The sequence below is a fragment of the Ischnura elegans genome, chromosome 1 (genome assembly GCF_921293095.1).
Source record: "Ischnura elegans chromosome 1, ioIscEleg1.1, whole genome shotgun sequence".
In the NCBI taxonomy this organism is placed as follows: Eukaryota; Metazoa; Arthropoda; class Insecta; order Odonata; family Coenagrionidae; genus Ischnura; species Ischnura elegans.
Genome location: NC_060246.1, coordinates 66,076,075 through 66,100,848, shown reverse-complemented (window position 1 = coordinate 66,100,848; position 24,774 = coordinate 66,076,075). Strand labels below are relative to the sequence as shown.

Genomic DNA, 24,774 nt, shown 5'->3' with positions numbered 1-24,774 from the left:
ATGACTAATTAGGCAACCCAAATGTCACCATCACTACATATTATGACATGGCGGACATAATTATATGATATCCTATTGTACTTGAAGGTTACTTGAAATGTTTCGTTAATTAATTGGAGACCTCAGTTTATTTTTGTTACGTTCAGGCAGCAATCCACAGATTACAAAGGACTGGAAATGGGAGGCTATGTCAAAAATTTGTCATGACGTCAGCTGATGGTATAAATGCTCAGAAGCTGCTGTTAGGGCATATCATCCACTTGACTTCAAGGCAAAATGGAAAAATTATGAGCATATTCTAAAGGACGCCATAAACATCACCATAAAGCACCCTGATAAATGGGTCTCCTTAAATGACTTAGCAACATGGTTTCTCACCATACAACATTTATTGAAAACTAAACATAGGATGAAATTGGAAATGCAATAGTTCCCAATATAATTCTTCAGGAATTTAATACACACATCGTAATAATCTAAAATGACTTAAAATCTTCCTTGAGTAATGACTTCTCATCCATAACACTACTCTGCAGATTTTGCAACAATAAGAAATGTATTTGCCAACTATGCCAGACACATTATGAATGATTACAAACAGTAAACTTAAGCTATCACGCCCTGCTTCACAACATGAGTCATTGAGAAATAAAAACATTTTGGAGGAAATAATGACAATATTCATGGGTCATAATTCATACAAAAATACAAATAAATTCCATAGAATTTATGAAAATTATAATAATATTTTTACAAGCAGCCCAACCCTGATAAACATAAAAACCTCACCTGTATATGGGAAGAGATACTTGTCCCCCAGGTGAAACTTCTTCCCACCAGTCCGAGAATTCACTTCGGAAACCTCTCCCTCCCTGTCCCCTTGCACATTTTGAAAGTTCTCCTCGGATGCGACCATCTTCTGATGAGACTTATAGTGAAGGATGTCCTCATCGTCATAATCTCCTTCCTCTTCATCTCCCCTCATTTCCCTATCTCCCTCCCGTTCATGGCACACTTCCATGTCATAGTCTCTATCCACTTCACACCCCACTCCTATATCTTCCGTCAGCATGCCATTCTTCATGCTGTGGTACAGCTGGCTCTTGTCCATATCGGCATCCCCATGCTCATCCTCACGCTCCTCTTCCTGCACCTCATTGTCCGAGGCTGTCGGAGTGGAAGCTTGTTCCGCAGACCAGCGGTTCCCCATTAAGTGGGGATCTTCATCACCTCCCATTCCCAACACTGCAAAATATGGAAAAGGTATGAATGTAAATCAGCACAAAATTCTCCCAAATCCATCAATCGAAGGATTTAATAACACTGAAGTTACACGGTTGCTCTTTGAAATTAAATCAAACTATCATTTACCCTAATTTAAATTTGGCAAAAGAACTAAAAAATAAAAACAGCTCTATTTTATATAGGAATACATCATCAGGGCAATCAAATGAGGGCTACTTGACAATTTCTACACTAAAACTTTTCCATGATAATAATAATAATAATATCGTTTATTTTCGTAGGCACTGGGGCCCATGAGAAAATATAAGTACAGCTTTCTACATTTCACATTGAGATAGATAAATAAAAGAAAAAAGTAAATAAATATATATACATATACAGTCAAATGTGAACAGTGCATATCGCCTAGTGCATGAAAAAAAACAATACAATATTTTCGACAAAAAAATAAATAATCGCACTTAGATATAACACACTAATCACTAACACACTAAAAGGATGATAAATTGGTGGTAAGGAAAACTTATTTTATGAGGAAAAGTTACTTGATTTCGATCCACTCCCAGTTATCACAAAACAAACCTGGGTTTCAACACAACTGGAGGTGATGACTCCAAATAAGTGCAAATTGAAACCAAGTAATTTCTCATTTTGAATTTTAATGGCCCACCATGGAGTTGAGACTGAGGTAATTATAAACGAAAATACACAAATATGTACAAAGACATAGAAACATGTTTTGGATTGAGACTCACCATTAGGAGCTAAAATTGAAGGAGGGTATTGCCCAGTCCAGTGTGACGTTGGAGTGTCTGGGGAATAGAGAGATGAAGTATGACTAGTTGGCCGGAAGAGCTGAGGGTGAACAAGCACGTTGAGGCCAGTGGGAGGAGGGGAGGATGGGTTGTGCAGGTGCGGTGGGTGAGGGAGGGGGCGTGGCGAAGATGGCGCTCCACTCCCAGACATCCCAGGACTGACTGGCTCTGCTGATATGTTGGGCATATATGAAGATGCAGCAGACAGTGTCATGACTCCTGAAATGCAGGAAAGAGATAACTGAGTAATCATTGATAGAAATGAATGGCCCATAAAATCTCAAAAAATCAATAATACATACAATGAGAATATTTAGGAATGAGAATCCAAAATAAGGCAGGAATAACGTCTAAATGGAACCATCACGGTTTTCATTGTAAACAGACTATGAAGTTTGCATGGTAATTAGTACATCCTCCAACCAGAAAATATGAGGGGGACACAAAAAAGACAATTGAATTGAAATTTTCACCAACAGCAGAAGGAAGGGGATGCAAAAAATGCAAAACTTTATGGCTCAATTATCACTATTCAACAAATAATGCCAAGGAGCAAAAGTTTGGGATTTCATTGAACTTGAATCTCTATTATGGGCACCAATGAATGTAGTTTGCGGAATAGTAATAAATACATAATATGGGATTTTCTTTCAGTATCATTGATAAGATATTTTGAAAGTAAAAAAGCAAGGCTTTTCACACTTAATGCTCAGAGCAATTTACAGAATGTTACCACAAATTTCCACTCAAAGAGTTCATGATTACTAAATCATTATGCAAGTATTTCAGAAACCGACCTTGATGGGATTTTTCACCATTCCCAGCATTGGACGTTAAGGCTTCCTCCTCATCACTACTATGACTCGATGCTAGCTCCAGACTGCGGCCATCCACAGAAACTTCAGAGTCTGAGTCTGACTCCTGTCGTCGAGCATGAGAGGGACTACTTCCTGTTTTCTCATCTTCCTCTGGCACATCTTCATTCCTCTTTGATTTACTCCTCCCTGAAAACATAAATACTAACTCTAAAGGCATGCACATCAAAGACAACAGAAAAACTAGTTACAAGTACAATCTATGCAGACCTGTTCTCCTTCGAGGACCTCTTTCTGCATCAGGCATTCCAGAGTATCCTCTGCTAAGGGATGATGATGGCATATCACTAGTTGAGTTGTAATTACTGGTGCTTGTAGACGTGTGACGCAAGTGGGTATCACTCCTAAAAAATTCAAATGGATTATTTGAGAATTGCCACAAAGAAACACGTTGATTTGAACCTAATACAAGAATGATATAATAATATACAGTATTGCCATTAAAATTCATAGGGGATGTTAAGAAGACCCTTTCATTATTTATGCAGAAGGGAACACTACCAAATGGTAAAAAAATCCGATAAAATTTCTAAACTTACCTGTATGGACTGCTGCCTGTTTTGCAAGTAGAGCGAGACGTGGTACTCGAAGTTGATATCCCCAAGTTTCTTCTTGGTCCATCATAAGTGGCAGTCACCCCAGTACCACTGTGGTATGCCAAGGCTGATCGCTGCAGGAGAAAATAGAAATTAGCAACGATTACACAATATAACCTCTAAATTTTGGCAAAGCATGCCCATGAGAATATGAACTTCCTTTGCCAATACATAGTTTAGTTACCAAAAGCATGCCAGTGAAGAAAAAATTCTTAATTCAAAGAGGAATCAAAAAATACTCCACCCCTATATATAAGTGGGATGGCAGTGGATGCTATCATTAGAAGATAGCACCATTTATGAGAGAGTAATCTACATTCAGAGATGGTTCCAGAGGCTCATCAAAAATCTGAAGAGGAAGTATTAACCCTCAGAGAAATGGCTGTCTAGCAGACCAACTGAAACTATGACATCAAGAGTAAATATCAAGATCCTGTGGGGGCTGCTACACTCCCTCTAGTACTGCCCTCAGAGCCTTTGCTACAATAAATATTTGCTCATTAATTTTCATCAGATTGAGCATGATGCCAAATCATGATGCTATACAGTGAACTCTCACTATTAGGAAGTTCACGGGACCAAAAAACCGGAGGATTGTATTAATGAACTTCGTAAGAGTGTTTCTTTCAGGGATCATCGCAAAAAAAACATATCAAGCCAAAATTCCTAGTCTCTTCAATCTCCCGTATTTAGACTCGCACTGTGGAATACCTTCAGAGTGTTATATATGCAATTAAATTATTTACAAATACATTACGTCTTTCACATGTGATCAAGATGCATTCCAGGAGCTTGTTTGGAAGTTGATAAACCTATGCAAGGCATCAAAAAAAGTTGTTATCCTGTAGAATGCAACACGGCATTACAATTTTCCGTAAACTCACGATTGTGACAAACTGATCTAGCTGCTCGTGCGACGCGGATGGAGCCGAATGAAATACGCTGTCCCCGTGAAGAAGGAACAGGCTAAAGGATGAACAGTTCCTGACTGCACTACGGATTTAATTGTTCAGAATGTGCCCATAGCGCGAGTTCCTTCATGCCACACTGCGTCGCATCGATCAACTGCAAAGGTGCCAAATTTGAAATTTCAGGCACACTTGAATTTTTCGAATGTTTGTACCTCTGAAACTTCGTAAATCGAAAATTCGTAAGAAGAGGACATAATGATCATAATTTGCGAGCGGTAATGAGTGGGTCACCATGATTCCACAGGAGTGCAGCTTATTATTATATGATGTAGTGTAGATACTGAAGTACAAATTTCCTACTGAAGAAAGAACTATAATTAATGCTCTAGGGCAAAGTTCATGAGGAGAACTTAAACGTAGCACAATGATTATGACGTGGCATGGTGTATATCCAACTTTATAAACGCTGTTAGTTAGTGTATAAACACCGTTGCTTATTCGTGGAACTTCGCAATAAAGTTCACTTTATAACCACCGGGACCAGAACTGAGGTTCGTGATTTCATAATAACGAAAATCTCACAATAATGTTGTTCATATTAACAAGACTCTTCTGTAGTTCTTTCCTCCCTTCTTCCACACCCACTCCTATTCTACTACCTGTCCACATTCCCATTGATCACCCAAGGGTAGGTTTTATTAACTTCAGAGCACGGGCCTACTGGATATTCATCCTTCAAAGCAAGAGCTTCAATTACCAGTTTTAATAACTATATAAAATCACCGAGGGCCCCAGGCATTGTTAAATGGAACATCATTTAATGAGTAGATGAACTGTGAAGATTCAGACAAATCATAATTTTTTAAATGACCAGGGTTTCATAGTAAAACTACTTATCAGGTAATGCATCTATTCAGGTCTCTCTTTTTTGCCTTAGATCTGATAATGTATTTGAATGATAAAACTTTTATCTTTTATGTAGAACCACAAAGTAATGCATGTCATTATCATACACTACATGAAGTTAATTTAATGACCACAGAACTGATGACAGTGATATAATGATGAGTTTTGGAGGTTGAGGGAATAGACAAGCACTTACAGATGCAGGAGGCCTGCCAACATTGCTGTCTCCGGGTGTGCTATCCAACAGGAGGGGAGACTTCTTGCCTAAGCAACGAGCCAACACTAACTGCAGCTGAGACCTCACACGGGCATTGGCTGAGCAATATCCTGCCAAGCAAAATGCTGCCTGAACCAATACTGCAAACGAGAGAAGATAAGGCAAGGCAGCAGCCCGTTCGGATGCAGCCAGGACAGCCAATGCCCACTCAGCACCAATCAAAGGAAGGGATGCTACAGCCAACCACAACAGAGTTCTGAAACATTTGAGACCCATTAGATGTTAATGTTAGGTATTACATAATTCTCAACATCTTTTCTAAAACACACTTCCTGAAATATAGCTTAGCAAATAATTTATATTCAGGTCCTCCCACTACGGTACACACAACAATTCTATACTGCAACATACCTTAAATTCCCAAAGTCCATAATGTGATCTTTCAATGTAAAGGCAGCACGAATCGCCAGAAGCAAAATGGCAACAGTAAACAACACCATAGCACAGACAGGACCAACTAGACTCCAAACCACAGATTCATAAATGGAAAGCCAACAGCTGAAAGAGTAATAAATGAATTAATTCATTTCTCCACTTTTACTTCTATCATTCATCCTTCCACTTCATAAAATAAAACTCAAGTACCTAAAGAATAAACTTCCTAAAATAACTCATCATAAAATATTTACAAGAGTAAATCCAAGCTAATGAATACTTACAAATAGAAGTTTCCATACTGATCAGCTCTCACCCCAACAGTTAATCCAACAATTATTGCAGGTAGCCCATACCCAAGAGTAGAATAGAACCTCATTCTTCCATGATTCACATCCCGAACTTCAGTCAGCATCCTGTACAGGTGAAGAGCATCTACAAGCACCCAACTGAAGGTGCTCAGCCATAGGTAATGCAAAGCAATTGCAATCAGCTTGCATGGAAACTGTACGAAAAATATAAATTACACTTCTTTAAGTTTAATACTACAACATATCAAAATAGTACCATAAAATACTATAACGACAACTCTGCTATTTCTTACAATACATATCAAATAAGAAAATGAGGCCTAACCACTCAACAGAGTTATACATGCACTATTCACATGCCCACTATGACTTCAAGATCTACTGAGGAAGCTGGGAGGAAGACCATCTTCGGCTTAAAGCTTTCAACATTGATTTGTCTTTTCCTCAGGGATTCTTTCAAAAAAAGAAAGTTATTCCATTTTAGGAAGCAAGCTTCTCCTTTTGCTACCGAAAATTTTGGCAACTCGCATTCATTAACGCCGTAAATTTTCTTGTAACTCCATGCATGATGTCTACTTCACTACAACAACTTAAACACAGCACTCACCTCTTTTTCAACGAGTCCTTTACGAGCCTTGAGAGCAATAAGGTACACAAGGTTGGCCAAAAATACAGAAAGCACCAAATGGCGATGGATAGTGTTGGAATTAGTGTGCCCAGTAACCACTGCACCAGCACTACCACCCCCTCCAGCACTGCCACCAATCAGTGACAGAGCAGCAAGGGTGGCCAGCAGCATTGGCAGCGCCAGGCAAAATCCCACCCATGTCACCACATCTTCAGCAAGGGAAGGCTCTGGGATGTACTGAAGCAAAGCGCAATAAAAAAAACTTTCAGTACACACACCCCGAAAATCAAGCCCACAACACCACGCATAATATGAGGGGTACCCACCCATTCATCTATTGTGTAGCAAATGTTTACCAGAGAATTATAACATAAAAACTTCCCACAAAACACGTGATATAATGCACAGCGGTATGAATATACTATTCCAAAAAAGCAAGATTGAATTTATCAAAGATGTACGTACATACCATATTAACCTGAATTACTCATATTTCACAAGGGATGAGTGGAAAAGGCATTTTGATTTTTAGAGCAGAATGGGATGAAAAAAAAAGTCCCCAGTAGCAACTCACCTCAACATCAACAACATCAATCAGAACAGCAAAAGTGGAAAGATGATTGCAGGTACAGTTCACCAAGAAGGGTCCATTGGCGGCAGATTCATAAGGAGGAATATGAGTCAAACAGCCAGTGCGTGACCACTCTCCAAACCTTGACAGAGCAGCAGTAAAAGGTAACAGAAAACTGAGTAAACTACATTGTTCAACAAAAAATACTCTTTTTTAATTCTTTCCTGGCATATGACATATTCTGGTGAAGTCTTCTGAGGATTTCCATAGGGTTAAATCTTAGTATATTACCAAAGTTTCCAGAGACAATTCACCCATCAACATCAGGGTGCACTCAGGGTGAATGAGCTCTCTTTCCTCTTGATGATGGAAATTAAGTGATGCAATAAAATTTAACCCACTGGAAATCCCAAGAAAATTTCACCAGAAAAATACTATAATTTACACAGCCATAAAACAAAAGTGACTTATCACAAAAATAGCACACACAAAAGACAAATTGAGCATAACACTCAATTAAGAAATAAAAGTCAACATGCAGTTGATCATACATGTCCAAAATTACAATGCATTAAAAGAATTCATACAATTTTTCACTCATGAAATATAAATATGCAGGGGAAAGATAAATTGTGACAAAAACGTTTTTCCAAATCTGCCACTCTCTCATGAGGTGAAGAAAATATTCATTAGTTACCACCCACTTTTCACGAGTTGGTTATATCAGTGGATTGGTCTGTTTACCTGTGTCACAGAAAACCTTTCATTGAGGGACGGCATCTCTCACAAGAGTGTAAACAAAAATAAACCACACGAGGCCCACACATAAATGCCAGTTTATAGAAAACATTAGCGATAATTTTTCTACATGGATCGTGAGATTCCAGAACCCATATGTCACAGGTGGTATTCATGGAAAAACAGTAGTGCAGCTTTTGTGAAACCAACATAGGATTTGGTTGAATTGAATTAATGGGAAAATTAGCATAAAACTTAGGAATAAGCAGTGACGTGGTCATTTTTTCCATGCACTTGTCATCCACGTTTTGCTAGTTCTACCTTTAAATCAAGGAAGAAGACACTTAGGAATGAAAAATAGCATGGATAGAATAAGGAGTAAAGAAGTAAACTCTGGAATATTGCTGCTAAAGTTCTTACGAAGAATGTTAGATGGCATCTAGTCCACTCTAATGTTTTCAATAAACACCCTGAAGCAGTGGCAATTTTTCATCATGAACTTCAGCTTGAGAAGTATGTGGCAGTTTGGAAAATGAGAAAAATATAGGTCTCTTGATGTTTCAAACACTACCATAATCAACAATAATGAAAAAGTAGTGGATGAGCCCACTGTGTAAAGTTAACATCTGATCATACGATGGAACATTTTTCTCACAGAGCTTTTTTGAAGAAAGATGTGAAGTGAGAACTCTTCAAAACATAAATATGCTGGAGTGATATCATCACTTAACATGCACCGATGAGAATTTTAATTGGAGGATTTGAAAGAGTAAGACAATTGACAGACTTCTAGTTGACACCACTGAGACAGGCAACAGGTTAATTATGACATTAGAAAACAAAATATAGCCACACCTATTTTGACTTGAATGTTAAATTTCATAATAATAACAAAACTAAAAGTGAAACTGCCACTGCTAAAAATATTTAGTAACACATGCACTTTCATCACTGCATAAAAGAATTGAGATGGCATTGTCATTTATAAAATTTACTCACCCTCTAGCCCTGCTCCAGTGAACACATTGTGGATTGGAACGAGGTGACATTGGCGTCTCTGGCAACCACATTCGAAAGCGAATAGGATGATGAAGTCTTTTTTTCTCCCTTAACAAAAGTCCTGACGTGTCTCCATCAGGAGGTTCAGCAAATAGTGGGCTGGCTGAAATTCTATCATCTCCACCTTTCTTCTCCTATGAATGAACAAAAAGATAATTACACACATTAGGATTCCTTTGCAAAATGGATTGAAGTGTAACTCGGTGAAAATAAGAGTTAAATTTTGAATGCAGTGAGTGTGAGAGCAAAAACAATAATTAAAATAAATTTCTTTGAAGGTCACCAGGGAACTTGGTTGATACAAGATCATACCTTTTCTACCTGATGCTGAAATTGTACATGAGTGATGTTTCCAGGCTATACTCGAGAAGAGTGAATTTTGACAAAACACGATTTTTTTCTCACCTTAGAAGTAGACTTTCCAGATGGAGGAGTTAAAATAGCAACACTAAACAATGGAGATGCAACCCGTAAATCAACACCCCAACGACGTGAGACAGTTGGATCATATCTTGCAGGCAGTAAATCCCCTGCTGACCTATACTCTGCATAGCCAAACACCGCTCGCTTTCTGCTGAATGTCTGCTTGGTAGATAGTTCACCTAAACAGAGAAACCAGATTTTTATAAAGTTGTGCATACAATAAGGTGACGATTACATTGAGATAAGTAGGAATGTACACTGCTGTTCTAATTCAGTATCATTTTACTTTATCTTAAGCAAATTGCCAGGGGGAAATGATTGAAAGCCAAAACCAAAGCATTCTTTCCACACTTAACATGTTGCGTACGGATGGCGAGAATTCTCGTCATTTTTTTCCCAAATCTTCCAGATGGATGACGAAGATTCTTGTCATTTAGGCACGTCAACCAAAACAATTTTAAAGCATACAATATGTATTCGTTAGTACGTTTTCAGTTGTTGTTCGTTATTCATAGTGAATTGATGCATCATAACGTTTGATAGGGTAAAGTTATAGTCTAAACATTAGCTTTTTAACCATGTTTAAACCAAAGGCATTCAACACCTCCACCCAGAATCGGCATTCCATGGAATTTAAATACCCCGGTACGCAACGTGTTAAAATGCCATTTTTAACCAATCGTAGGAAAAAATTTCCATATTTTATGAAATTGTGCCATACGGAAATAAGCAGCCAAATAGTAGAAACAATGCATCCAATTGATAATTAATGTTGCACCTGAAATATGACAACGAAGGAAACTTCTACTGGAAAAATAATAAAATACAATGGGTAGAATACTCAACAGAAAAAAGTAACAATGGTTTGATTTTTTCAGTTTTTTACTCTAAAAAATTAACATATTTAAGCTTCTATGAGTCCTTTCAATAATTAACTCCAGATAATCATTAGGGGCATCCATTAATTATGTGAGGCATTTAGGGTGGGGTCAAGCCGATTCTCACCAAATCTCACATGTGGAAGAGGAGGGGTCCTGGCTGGTATCACAATTTTTTTCCCGTAAGAAACTATAACATGTGTTTATAGACTACTGTCTAAGTAATCTTTCATACTACTCTCCACCAATCTTATACAAATATAATTAAATTTAATTGTTTTTCCAATTAATCCAATGCAATGAAGCATAGATTAACGTATTTACACTGAAAATATGCATTTTGAACTATCTCATGTGAGATTAGAGAAAGGGGGTATGGGGTCGAGCCAAATCTCATAATAATGGGGGAGAGGACATCCAAAAATAGCCCAAATAACCTCACATAATTAACCTTTCATCAGGCGCAATGTGCCTCACAAGCACAGGTGGGAATAAACATTATTAACTATTAGTATGGCTTGTTGTACACCTTTAAAGTTTAAAGCACCATTATTAGCGTACTAGAACGCTAACATGATGTCTTTTGTGCGCTATCTTATTTATCTAATGATAATTTTCTTTTGCTTTATTGTGCCATTCTTTTGCTTAATTATACTGAATAATCCATCACTGATCTGTCGGCAAAAATTAGAAAAGTGACAGGCTGCATGGAGAGTGTCAAAACAAAAAGCTACTATGAGCATAAAGGGTCTCGCCTGCTCAGTGGTGCGGAGAAATGAAAAAAAAAATAGCACTAAGCCTGTCAGATCTATGGCGCCCCATGGAAGGTTAATTCATGCATTCACTCACACGAATATACAAAAAAATACTAGAATAAAGACACCAACACACTCACCATCTTTAAGAGGCTTTATTCCTAACAGATGCAAAGGCACAAGAACTTTTGAGTATGGGTCAAATCGATCTCTATCCTGAAGGTAGTTGTTGTACTTTGGAAAGGCAACGGCAGGGCTATCACCATCATCCTCCTGCATTTCTCCTTTTTCCATTACTGAGAGTTCCCCGAAAAATGGCCCCCCACTGCCCTCAGTCATGCTGCTTTCCATTGTCTCATCCAGCCACAGTCCTCCAATCGATGGCTCCAGAAATGTGTCGGGAAGTATAACACGTTCACCAGGACGACCTTTTATTGCAGAATCTCCCCTCCCACCAGATTTGCTGGCATTACTGTCGTTTTCTCCACTGCTTCGGCCAGGGAAAACACCTTTGCCACTTTCATATCCAAAAAGGCTCTCAGAGGTCACAACGTCTAACCCGAGAACTGAAAATTAAGATGTTATCAATGTAAAACCTTGAGAATAGGAAGCTGAAAATATATACTAACATTTACAAGGTTAATGTGCCACACAGTACAAATTAATTGCGATCATTATTGGTTAATTTGAACTAGAAACACAAAATAAATCGCATAAATAGCAGGATCACAACAGACATAACTCTTTAGCTCTTTCCTAACTCTAAAACAAAATAATACATCATCTATTTGGTATTCACTTGCATGGTGACAACTAAAAAAACATATGGATTACTAATTCTAACGTACGTCTACAGATTTCATAAGCCTTTCAACAAATTCAATGTTGGATGAGAATACCAAACTTCTCCAATTTAGCACATTAAGAATTTTACTAGGAATGGAATGGAGGGAGCAAAAACTTCATTGGAGGATTGACCATATCAATGGGTATAATTAGCACTGAATCCGATACAAAAATAGTGATTTGAGGCAGAATTTAAAGAAAACAAAGATACATACCAACATTTGGAGTCACAACTTCGAATGGGTCAGTATAGGTATCCTCTTGGCTGCGGGTTAAAGTGGCAACATAGGAATCCATAGCAAGCACAAGCTCTTCAGCAGTTTCTTCCGTCAAGCTTTCTATCCGATTCCACTCTTCAGCATAAGATGGGTCGAGAATTTTACTAGCTGTGGTAACAACATTCTGAAAATAATCAAAAATTACAGTAGTGTCACTGGCTTTTGTAATTTACAGTAAGTTAACCTTACAGTAAGTTAAATTTACAGTAAGTTAACTTAAGCAGTTTCACATAATTAGGGCCAATAAAATTACCTGCACATAATCCTTGTCTTGACTGTGGGTCAGATTAAGACCAGACTGGGATGACTCATGATGAAGCAATGCCTGCAAAAGCTGTGAAGCAACTAAAACATCTGCACCATAGAGACGATGATGATGTTCTTCAGCACCATTCCCACTAATATCTATTCCCAACATTCCTGAGGATGTATTTGAAGCCTGACTAAGGTCACCACCAACTTTAACAGCGACAAAGGAATTTATTTGAAGTTCTCCCCTCTCTAACTGCCCCAACTGGAATAAAAAATAAAAATATTATCACTGGTGTAAAAATATAGAAATATTAAAAATATAGAAAAATGAAAAATATAGCTACTATTTTTCCCTATTTTCATATCAATAGATGACTGAAATATGGAGATTTCTCACAGCTAAGAGTCCATTTCAGAGACATTTACGAGTAACAATATTCACATCATAAAAAGATAATTTTGATTTACAACACACTAGCTTAGGCGATGAATGTCTACTAAGTTAGTGAATGCCTGATATGCAACCCAATTGATTTATTATTATCATTTTTTGCTAAGTTTTCCATGAGCCTTGATGACGCACCAGCCAAAATGTCTTACGAATTCAACTGAAAATTTTTGCACTCAATGCAAAAAGCTATATTTGGTACAATTATAGACCATTATGTAGTCATTGGAAGATCACACTTTTTCCTACCAGCAACAATTTCCACATAACTGAATTAGCCCGTGAGTGACACAATGAATTCCACCAAGAATTAGATGAAAGCATGAAAACTAACCACTTTCCGTAAGTCCAGAAAAGAGTCAGAAGTGCAGTTAAATATATCAGGAGGAAGCCAGCCAAGTTCACGGTCACAGGTACGTGAAGATCTCCCTTTAGAACCTGAAGGGCAAGCACGATAGGTAGTATTGCCAAATGAAGTTCGCTGCCACCACACTCCAGGTGGAGAGGGACTCTGAGGGCAGCCATCATACACCACTGAAAAAATACATCAAATTTACATCAATAGTAGTAGAATTACTTAATCATAAGACCATGTGAAAAAAAAATCAGAAAAGTAACAGTTGTTTTATCAATGATTCTTACTGTTTAAATAATAATGAGATGTATTTTATTCAAAGGAAATAGAAATAGAAGAGACAAGTTAATCTCTAATGCAGATATTCAACAATTTTTCACTACACTTAGAGATGACAGCATGACATTCCATTAAAATCAACAAATCACTTAAAATCTTAAAGAAAATGAGATCACAACGATGGGTTTATGCTATAAAATAAAAAAGTGAACAATGATTCTTACCTTCACACCCTCGGAGGGTCACCTCAGCGTATGGGTTTGGACAAGCATCACATCTTCTTCCAACAACTCCCATTCTACATTTACACTGGCCAGTTACAGGATCACATTTGCTACCAAATGATCCAGTTGGGTAACACTGACAGTCAAAGCACCGGTCGGATCCTTCAGGTTGATAATGGTTTTCCTAAAAACAATGATGAGTGGAGTTGAAGGCCATCACTCACATTTATATAGCAACATATTTTACCGATATGTATTTGAATGACAACTCACCTTGCAGAAGCATTCACCAGTTGTTTTATTGCAGTCTGGATTATAACCTTTTTCAGTGTTGCAATGACAAGGGCCACATATGGGATATCCCCACCAGCTTGCAGGACAAGGTTGATCTACTTTAACTTCACAGTAGTCACCTTTAGCAAAAGGAGCATAAAAATCAGACAAACGAGCAATGTAAAATAAATTTAGCAGATAAAATGTAAAAAAAAACTCGAATAAGATGATAATTTATGTTTTAATTATTTTTTTCAAGAAGTTTAATTGTAAAAAAAACTAAACCGATTTCCTCTAACTCACCTGAGAATTCTTCTGATTTACATTTGCATTGATATCCCCTGGGAGCAGTTCTGTTAGCAATGCACTTGGCTCCATTGGTACAAGGATTCATCACACAAACTCCGATACAATCAGACCCCACATAACCTAAAGAAGGAGATATCAAGATTGAGGAACAAAAATACTCAAATGCTAAAGACACCAAATTTTAGCATTAAAAAATAGTTTCTAAAAGCCAGAATTCAAATGTAAGGAAAATGATTCAACGGAAATAAGAAAATATACCTGAATCACATTGACATTCATGTCCTTCCCACTTAGGAATACATTTACTATGGCTAATATCAGAGCAAGCACTTTTCAACAGTTGATTTGATGAGGACACTGGGGCCTGACAAGAGTCCTTGGAATGGCATCCCTCTACAACTCGATCTTTGACCATTGGACGCTGCAAAGTTGACTGCAGTGTCCCAATGCGTATATCCTATGAACAAATAATAAAATTATGACAAAAAAATTGAAAAAAAATTTTTGCACTCATTTGGCACTTTCAAATGTTTGAGACACCGATATGCAACCTAAAACAGGATTAAATTGATAACTTTGAAAGAAATTCTACTTAGGAATAGTAGTCTTCTAGTCCATTCTAAAGTGAATTGACTAGAAGAAATATGAGATGATTAAAAATTTCAATGCCACAGCTTCAATACGATTAACAAAAAGACATGAGACATACCTGCACACAACCTTTGAAAGGGGTGTGCTCTGGTAGACTGGTATTCACAGCAATTGCCCTCTGAGTCGCATTTGATGATGATCCAAAGAGGCTTCCCACCAAAATCCTTCCCACATAGAGACCTTGAATTTTAGCAGACACTGGAGCTGTCCACTCTCTTCGGCCATAGTCAATGCTCAACCAGACTTCCCCAGGCATCCATTTCGCTTCAATTCTATGCCACTTTCCATCATCTAGTCTAGCCCCAGGACCCAACCTACCCTTCGGCCATCTTGGCTTCAGCCACTCCTTATCAAACCCATACTCAAGGAAGCCATCTCTCAGCTGAAACAAGAGAGCAAGGCATTAAATAATGTTCACAATTAAGTAACCTGGAAAATTATAAATGTATTTCTGATTTCAAGCATGTGGTCAGAAATAATGTGAATTATGCTTATAATCAAGAACTCAGAAAGTATAAGGCCAACTACTTCCAAATATGTATCAGATGAGGGAACATTAAGTCTATTTTAAAGGGTTAAATATTAGTGTCAACTTGTTTCTAAATTAGTTTTAGATTTCCAAATAATACTGTCGACAAATATATATTAGAATATCAAGTTCCTAAATATTATCACTTTCATTCATTGCTCATAGCATAAGGTAGGCTTCATTATTGTTGGCAGAGCTCATCCTGGATCAAGCAAGAGGTGCATGAATTTCATAAGTTCATGGTAAGAGGGTCACTTCTTTCTGCTGGGCTCAAGTGGCGAGGGTTTTTGAATGGGGATAGAAAAAAGCTTCACCTAGATTTGATACCACAACCCTTAAAATCAGGAGCTATATGCTGTACCCACTAAGCAAAACTGCTCCTCCAAAATAAGCTACATGTTATGTGTAGTGTATAACACAACTATGTGTGGATATAATTATTCATGAAAAAAAATTTATATCACCTAAGGTTTTAAAATGAAAAACATGCTTAATTCAGTCCAAAAGCAATAAAGCTCCCCTTATGATTATTATAGCTGCAAAATGACACCAAATGAATTCGTCACATATGAAGGCCCAAGAGAATTGGTAAGAAGATACCGTATAAGCGTGTGTAAGAGGCTCACCCCTATTTTGAGCATCGAAGCTATAAAGAAATAAAATTTTGCTGCATTTTTTTATACTTTTGTGCAGTGTTGCAGACGTATGCCTGGAATTCCGACAGTTATACGGTATCTTCAGATGTTACCAATAAATTTAAGGATGGAAATAAGTCTAAATATTGAGTAGAATATCTTACCCCAACAGTGATAGAGCTATTCTGACCAACTTGAATGCTCATGAGGAATGCATTTGGCTGACGTGTCCGAATAGATACAGCATTGTACCATGGCAACAATATAGGTCGCAGTAGTGGATTGAACGATAGCTGGCCATCTCCTTTAAACCTCCATGGATTCTTCACAGCTGTGAAAAACAAGTTAACACATGCTTAATTAACAATATTCATTCAAAATAGTCAACACATGAAAAGAATTAAACTACTAGGCAACACTGATTACTAAAAAGAAAAGAGTACTCATAAAACACAAGTTATAAGGTTAATTATTACAATTACCTTCACTACAATCTTTTCCACTCCAACCCTCAACACATGTGCATTCATAAGACCTCCATGCATCTCGACAGGTTGCTCCATTCTTGCAGGGATTAGATGAACAAAATGCTTTCTTATCAGGGCATCCAGCAAGAGTTCCATTATCAGCAACAAACCTATAAATTCAAGTTTTTATACTTGAGGGTTTAAATTGAAAAACAACCACATAATTACATAAAAGAAGAGGAGCCCACTAATAATGAACCCACTAAAATGAAGCCCCACTTTTAACAAAGTGGAAGATGTTCCCCCATCAAAAAAGGCCTTTCGCCATGTAAAATAATCCCTCTTTGTAAAAAATACAAAGGCATGCTGAAATGATTTCCACTTATCACAAATTTGGTTTTGCTGCAAGATATTTTTTTTATATTTTCAACCTCTTTAAGCTGTTACAAAACATTATAGCAATGTTTTATTCTATGACGCTGAGAGCTCAAGCGATATCCATTTTCACATGCGAAAGCTAGGTCAGATATCTACCATTAGCAACAGAACTATCTCTATTTACGATGTTAATAACACGGGTGATAGATGCATTGGTAAGTTCATTTGAGCATCTGTGATGAATAATTCACGTGAAAGTAACACTTTTCATGAGTCTCCTATTCAAAATGCATACTCATTTTTTTATGTGATCACTAAATCAACAGATATTGAGTTTCAAACATCTACCACACGCTAATGCCATGAATTTGAATCTGCCACCTGGGAAAAACACTGGGATACACTCGGCAGATAAAGGTTAAGTACCATCACGTTCAGCCAAAAAAAATGAGAGAGATGCTAAACATTTAAGAAAGGAGATTTATCATAGAAATGATAAGATTTTAATCAAAGGACAATTTTCCCAATACATATTTTATTAACCTATAAACATTCTGAAAACTCACCCATTCAAATCGATGAATTGATGATCAATGTAAAGATCGGCAATGCACCCAACAAAATCTTTGTTTTGAACCTGAAACAAAAAATATTCAATAAAGTAATGACATGTAGATGTACATAAAAATTCCCTCACCTTCAAATAGTTTTGGTGAAATGTTTTTCTCTGAGATTGTATTTGCAGGCATAGCTGATTGTGGGGTTCTGAGGGAGGGGACTTTTCCACAAACCTCTCCTGTCCAGTTAGTAGGTTTCATAGAACCTAGGATTGAACTCTTCATAAAATCATCCATACCATAGATGTGATGCCATTGTTCCCATGACCCCAGGATTATCAGGAAAGTTTTTAGACTAAACCACTGATAAGTATTAAGGCTCAATTACAGTTTCATCATTTTTTCTATGCAATTATTCATGCCAAAAGAAGGCAGAAACTCTTCAAAACCTTCAAAATAAAAGCCAATCCAAATCTAAAAACTTCTAAAAGACCATCATCCAAACATACTCCCTTTAGGGACAAGGCTATAAAATTCAAGTCCAATTCAATTGGAGAGAAGCAACAAATTTTCAAATACACACACACTAAATTCAGGCTCAATATACCATAGAAAACATACCTGGAAGTTTGTAGCCGGTAAAGAAGGTAAGCCACCTAATTGCAAAGGTCCAGTCAAATCCAGAAATCGGTGACATGTTTCAGTAAATGCAGCACACCTATAAATTGCCAAAATATCACAGTGAAAAGATAGGAAATTTGGGAAATGAGGCAATAATAGAAGCAATCAATAACACGGACTTCAAAAATGTCAATATACATTCTACGTAGCTATTACCCCCCAATTGAACATCAGCAATTCACTTCTTAGAAAATTACACAGTATCTTAGTATACATTACCTAGATACATATTTTGTCCAAATAAATCAAAAAATCATACTATAAATAAATGATGGATAATCAAACAAAAGTTCCAAAATGTTCAGGTCCATTTCTACAATGTTTGGCAAATATATTATTTTTAAAGTAACATGAGCACAAGTGATTCGAATACTAATTCTGTGAAATAGGTGCGGGAACAAGGAATGTAAATGGAATTACCCAAAGGAAAACATGTTGAGACATACTCAACATCTCTTCAAAACAGAATAAAGAGTTTTAAAAATGCAAGCTACTGTTTCAAAAATTAAAAATAAAGATCATAAATAGAAAAAAAACATTACGAACACACAAATCACAATGATAGGGAATGATGTCAGAATTCAAACGTTTCAATCTGCTCCTCCATTTTTTATTTGTGCATGCCTTCCACTGTAAGAAATTCCAAGCAAAATTTGGAATTTTCATTGCAGCATTTAATTGCTTTCATCGGCTGTAGAACAGGTTTCAAATGTCATAGCTACTAAATGACCATATCACATTGGCCAACAAATCACTCAATGGCCATTAATACTTTAGACTATATGTACCAACACTAAAGAATTATTTTACTAGCAAAAATTAAATATGTATTATATTTCAACAAATATTAAAACTTACCCAAACAAAATTAATCAATGTTGCATAAAATTTTTTAAATTTGAAATTTCTACAATGTCTATTCATATAGAAAGTACATTGGAACTAGTATAATAATTTTCTAACCTGTTTTCTAAAACCTGAGTGGAACGATTAGCACAAGCCCACTGGCCACCCAACTGGCTACCATGCTTCACTCCAAGGGATGTATCACAGTCATCTAGACTAATTGTAGCACTCTAGGGAACAAAATAATATTTACATGAGAAAAGAGTCGACCAATATTTTACCATGAAACCAAGCATCAACATGAAAAACTGGATGGAATTCTTAAAGAGAAGTAATGTTCTGAAAAGAAGTAAGAATATGTATATAGGCATTAGGGTGTCCCTTATTTTCAGACTTTCTTAAAAAAATTTTGACCTCTCACCCTCAAATTTTGTTACAATGCCTCTAAAACTCACTTATGAAAAATTTTAATCAGATTAGGGTGTTCCTAACAATGCCAAATTAAACGGAAGTTGCACGAAAAACATGCCCAGATTTGTCATGCTTAATCACTCTAGGGCTCAACTATGTAGGTAGTCAACATTAAGATTAGTCGATACCTGGCACTTAATTCTTTTATATGCGTAATTGAGCAGCTACTCTTGTATGTTACTTATGCATTGTCCCAAGCAAGCATGAGTGGAAATTAAGACATACCCATTGGGAAGTTGTAAACACCTTTGAAATGGGGGTTTTACAATTACAGAGTTAATCAATGAAGAATAAAATTTCTAACAGATTCTTTTAACTCTACCTAATCTGCGCAAAACTAATCTGTATTGAAGAAGAGATTAACTGAATACTCCTTGTCTTGGAATATTTAATGGAAGATCTCATTGTAAGCAAATAGTTTTTGCTGCTAACCATTCACCAATCTTATAATACAGATTTCAATTTCTTGGTTATCTAATTACATACTTTCAATAAACTGAGCCTTCTTTTAGAAAAATAATGATACATGAGCTTGGAGAGTAAAGGTGCATTAGGTCTATTTTCTTGCCAGTATAGACGGACATGGGTTAATTGAAAGGCTGTCCTTCAACATTTCCAACTAGTGAATAGGATTTGGTACAGCAACTAATAAAGGGTGAGAGCAAAAATTTGCATCGCCTTAGTACAGGACACCCTAATTGGCATATAAAGTAAGCATTATTTTCTCAGCAATTTAACTAAAAGCAACTGCATACATGCAATGGATGGAGGTAAAAATCATATAAAATACGATATATGTTAAATCATTACCCCTCAATGTCGGTATAGGCAATTACCATTATTATTAAGTACGAAGGTACATAGTTCTAGTTAAACATATGAAGTTAAATGGCAAAATTAATTTAAAAATCAGGTTTTAAACTACAGTGAAGATAATTTGAGTAATGCTAAGTTTGGTGATGGAATACTAATTTTTAAAATCTGAATTTTTGAGTGAACAGAATGCCAGGAATAAAAATAATAGGCAGTTTTACATTCAATGATAAGGGCAATATTTAACATCGCAATACATGCACCAATTAGGCCCACTGCAGTCTGACCCCACCAAAATAAAAAGCAGCGCAAAGCACACCATGATAATGAAATCACTTTGAATGAGTTTCATTTCAATTATTTCACTCAAGAATAATTTTTCATTCTCTGAATTCAACACTGTAAATGTTTTGATACCTAGGTAGGTACCAATTTCACATTTAGTCACTCCTTATGTATCAAGTACATACTCACAAGGAAGTCAAGCATAACTGAGGCAAGAAGAAGTTCAATATATGTAATCAGGAAATATCTCTAGGGGCCTGATTACATTCAACAAAATAATCATGCATGGTTAACATCTAAAACTCATATCTCTTCATGAGTGCCCGTTATTGTGTTTGGAAATAATTTGATTAACAGCTGTTTGCTGAGTGGGCTGCAAATAGTCTGAGGGTTACTACCCTTTATGGAAGAACCAAATGGCACAGTGGATATTCCTTAAGGAATTGAAAGGGCAAAAAAGGGGATAATCGTATAACTGTTGAATCTATGGCAATTAAATAAAAAGGAGCCTTTCCTTTTCATTTTTATGTGTCTATTCAGATGCTTTCGACGTTCATTTTTTAATCAATGGCTGACCAAAAAACAATGTAATATAGTTCTGATTTAAGGTTTTAGAATAGTAATACGAAAAGAAGAAATTAAGATGTATTCCACTCCATTGTTTGCTTGTCACACCATATTTCAGGCAAATAACAATATTCAAGACTAACATAGCAAAAAAGCTAAAATATAAGGGATTACAGTGTATAAATTCATTGTATTCTATAGCCCTTTTGCATAGCCCTAGTTAGGAAGAAAATGTGTATTATGAAGAATATCAATGATCATTAATATGTAAAACAAGAAGGATAATAATAGAAATGAATGCAAAGAGTTAACCAAAATCCTGTACGAAGATATGAGTGAGAATTGAGATATGAATGAGCGAGAATTCATTGAGGTTCAAAGACTATCAGGACTATGGCTCCCCTATGCGAGTCACTTGGCAATGTTTTACGGGCTCGCCAATAGAGGGATGCGGAGCACCACGTATGGGGCGAGTAAGAAACGGTTAGTTCCCGTTGAGAGGACTGTGAATACGTGTTGTGAGTGCGGGCTGCCTTCGTGATTTTTTGCTATATTATGTACATGGTGTCTTTTACCTTTTTTTTTGGAGTCACAATAAACTCCCGTGAAGCTACATTGGTGTTGGGTGTCTATAGTTATTACATAGTCACCCGTACATCAAGTCCAACAAGGACTATTGAGACTATCAGAACTTCTTGTACTCGTGTGTGGACAATTGACCAAACCTGACCAAGCATTGACTAAAAATAATTTAGCATCTAAGGACTTTGGGTTGATATATACACAATTGTAGTATGCTTTGATGAATTTAAATATTTAAATTTTATCATTGAGCATAAAACACATTATATTTTTACACAAGGGCAAATAAGACTGAATTACCCTATACAGTCTGACTACTAAATAAAATGTATACATATATTCTTCATTCAATAAAATTGTAATAAATAAATTTTATAATTGAAAGTTACAAGTTAATGAAATATCGAATATCAATCAACCATAGAGAAAATGACTCCAGAAACCAATAAAATTTATTAGTGAAGTACTAGCATTAAAAAATTCTGCATTCATTATGTACCTATTACTAATATAATTGGTAGCCTCTAACAAATCCAATCGAAGACTTCTGACAGTGTACATTCAAAGATAATTAAAACCCACCTCTAAGAGGTCAAAAACTATAAGGAATACTACTAACTATAAATTCCAAATTAAATGAAAAAGAAAAAAGCAAGGAGAGCAGTAAAGTTTAGAAGAAGAGCAGAAACCTTATTGAAGTATTCAACTGTCACTTGATGCCAATTTCCATCACTAACTCCAGGTCCAGGCAGTGAAGTAGAAACTCTGGTAACTTCTGGGCCACCAAGGGCAAAAGAAAATATGAGCCCTCCCCCAGATATTTCCAGAGCAATAAAGTCATGCTTTTCATTATACCGCCCATTGTATAAAAGTAGTCCATCTTCTGACTGGGTAGCAAACCTTAAATGAAAATAATTTTATGAGATTTCATCCATACATCAAAGTCAATGACCATTTGACAAGCAATTCTGAAGTTTACCTCAACTGAAGCGTAAGTCTGTGACGCTGCTTCAGAGCAGGAAATGTAAGAAAAGAGGACGGAGGGAATGATCGAGCTCTGAGCTCACAAAGCTTAGTGTAGTGTTCACCCAATGGACAGCCTTCACAAATGAATCCACCCTTGATGAGTGGAGCACATGAGGAACCTGATCGGCAAATCCCAGGCTGGCATGTATCATAGTTGATGTCTATTTCACAGTTCACCCCTGAAAAAAATAAGAAACAAAAGAATTTATTTAGTACATACATATATTTTCACACATAAAATCCCCAAACAAAGTCAGCAATGAACCACTGGAAGACAATATTTAACTTAACAATCTTGAGCTTTATTGGTAAAGAGAAACCATGGCTCTATTAAACCAGAACTTTTATCTTCTAAGGTTTTGTCATTCAAATTCAAAGAACCATGAAACGTAGGCATGTAAAAATACTACCCAAATATTCGATCTCCTAACCTCAATCTTACTTTCATAACAACAAACACGCCCTTCCTCCATTCTTCTACTACAATCTTTAGTATGCATGATAACAATATTTAGTCTAGCATGCTGACATGATCATAGTAAAATCCTGTTGCCTGAAGAGGTTACAAGAAAATAGCTAAAATTTTCAGGAAAACGAGGATGAATAGCAGAGCGTAGTAAATATTTGACTAAAATCAAAACCAACAATTCTTCTTCTAAAGAGAAAAAATTCAAGACTGGTTATGAATGCAGAATTTGCAAATAAGGCAAAAATGACAAAACTGTAGAAACCGTGGTCGGAATTAAATTATTGGTGTGGAACAAAGTGAATTTTCCAATATCGTGATCCCACAAAATGAAACTGGAAACTTTAGGCATGAATTCAACACAACATATTTAAGGAGGAGCTACTACTACGTAACTTTCAAGCACTGCATACAAGCAGTTTTAAGCACCTATTACAAACTTTAAATATCTATCATGATTTGGAGAATTTGGAGCTCAAGAAACTAAAATGCCATTCAATAACTACATACATAGATAGGAAAAATATCAATGGAAATGGCAAAAATATCAATTCCCAACACCTAACAAACTTTATCACTAAGAATGGAGACTGCACTCTATGTATCTTATTCCACATCACAAATCATACTAGATGATGCACTCACCTGTAAAACCAGGCCTACATGAACAAGTGTAACCCCCTTCTCTTCTCCTGCACGTTCCACCATTTCCACAAGGATTTGAATAGCAGAGGTCAACTTCTGTATCACACAAGTAGTGCTCTCGACTCCCTGTAAAATAATTAGCATTATAAATTTAAGCACTCTTGAGTAGCCTACAATAATTTTACTACACACATGGAGATAAAAAAAATTTTCAAGCATCCAAAATTAAACATCACCAACTCAAAAGACTCAATCTCACCAGTAAAGCCTTGTGGACATCGACAAGCAAAAGTTGAAACTGGATAAATTGGACGGAAAAGTACAGAGCTGCTGCCAATAAACCCAGTGGCATTTCCAAACTTCAAAACAGTGAGACATTCTTCATAATTAAGACACGGTTCTCGAACACACAAATTGTCGTCAAATGGCAAAACCTGAAAAAATTGATGTTGATTGTATATGTCGAAGAAAATAGAATTAAATACAAGTTTCATTAAAATTACAAAGTCAAAAATAGCACATGCGCTGAAGTGCTTATGGCAGCTACT

At 36.4% G+C, this 24,774-nt stretch overlaps 1 protein-coding gene across 3 annotated transcripts in view; it reads right to left on the bottom strand.

Moving 5' to 3' along the window:
- Positions 1-24,774, bottom strand: part of LOC124162444 (protocadherin-like wing polarity protein stan) — a 52,782-nt gene that overhangs the window by 4,896 nt on the left and 23,112 nt on the right. For 2 of the 3 annotated variants that reach the window (XM_046538990.1, XM_046538983.1), the window contains exons 17-46: positions 24,486-24,660; positions 24,227-24,352; positions 23,069-23,294; positions 22,779-22,989; positions 19,489-19,601; positions 18,466-18,562; positions 17,854-17,924; positions 16,925-17,079; positions 16,607-16,773; positions 15,337-15,660; positions 14,886-15,084; positions 14,622-14,747; positions 14,319-14,458; positions 14,046-14,229; positions 13,522-13,721; positions 12,741-13,001; positions 12,425-12,611; positions 11,504-11,929; positions 9,713-9,909; positions 9,248-9,441; positions 7,514-7,652; positions 6,919-7,176; positions 6,285-6,505; positions 5,977-6,123; positions 5,545-5,821; positions 3,475-3,605; positions 3,146-3,279; positions 2,858-3,064; positions 2,001-2,279; positions 790-1,245 (exon numbers count right to left, since the gene is read on the bottom strand). In XM_046538990.1, coding sequence (XP_046394946.1) covers positions 790-1,245; positions 2,001-2,279; positions 2,858-3,064; positions 3,146-3,279; positions 3,475-3,605; positions 5,545-5,821; positions 5,977-6,123; positions 6,285-6,505; positions 6,919-7,176; positions 7,514-7,652; positions 9,248-9,441; positions 9,713-9,909; positions 11,504-11,929; positions 12,425-12,611; positions 12,741-13,001; positions 13,522-13,721; positions 14,046-14,229; positions 14,319-14,458; positions 14,622-14,747; positions 14,886-15,084; positions 15,337-15,660; positions 16,607-16,773; positions 16,925-17,079; positions 17,854-17,924; positions 18,466-18,562; positions 19,489-19,601; positions 22,779-22,989; positions 23,069-23,294; positions 24,227-24,352; positions 24,486-24,660 — 6,028 coding nt within the window. The remainder of the gene's footprint in view (positions 1-789; positions 1,246-2,000; positions 2,280-2,857; positions 3,065-3,145; positions 3,280-3,474; positions 3,606-5,544; positions 5,822-5,976; positions 6,124-6,284; positions 6,506-6,918; positions 7,177-7,513; positions 7,653-9,247; positions 9,442-9,712; positions 9,910-11,503; positions 11,930-12,424; positions 12,612-12,740; positions 13,002-13,521; positions 13,722-14,045; positions 14,230-14,318; positions 14,459-14,621; positions 14,748-14,885; positions 15,085-15,336; positions 15,661-16,606; positions 16,774-16,924; positions 17,080-17,853; positions 17,925-18,465; positions 18,563-19,488; positions 19,602-22,778; positions 22,990-23,068; positions 23,295-24,226; positions 24,353-24,485; positions 24,661-24,774) is intronic. The other variant, XM_046538994.1, reaches the window with a different exon arrangement.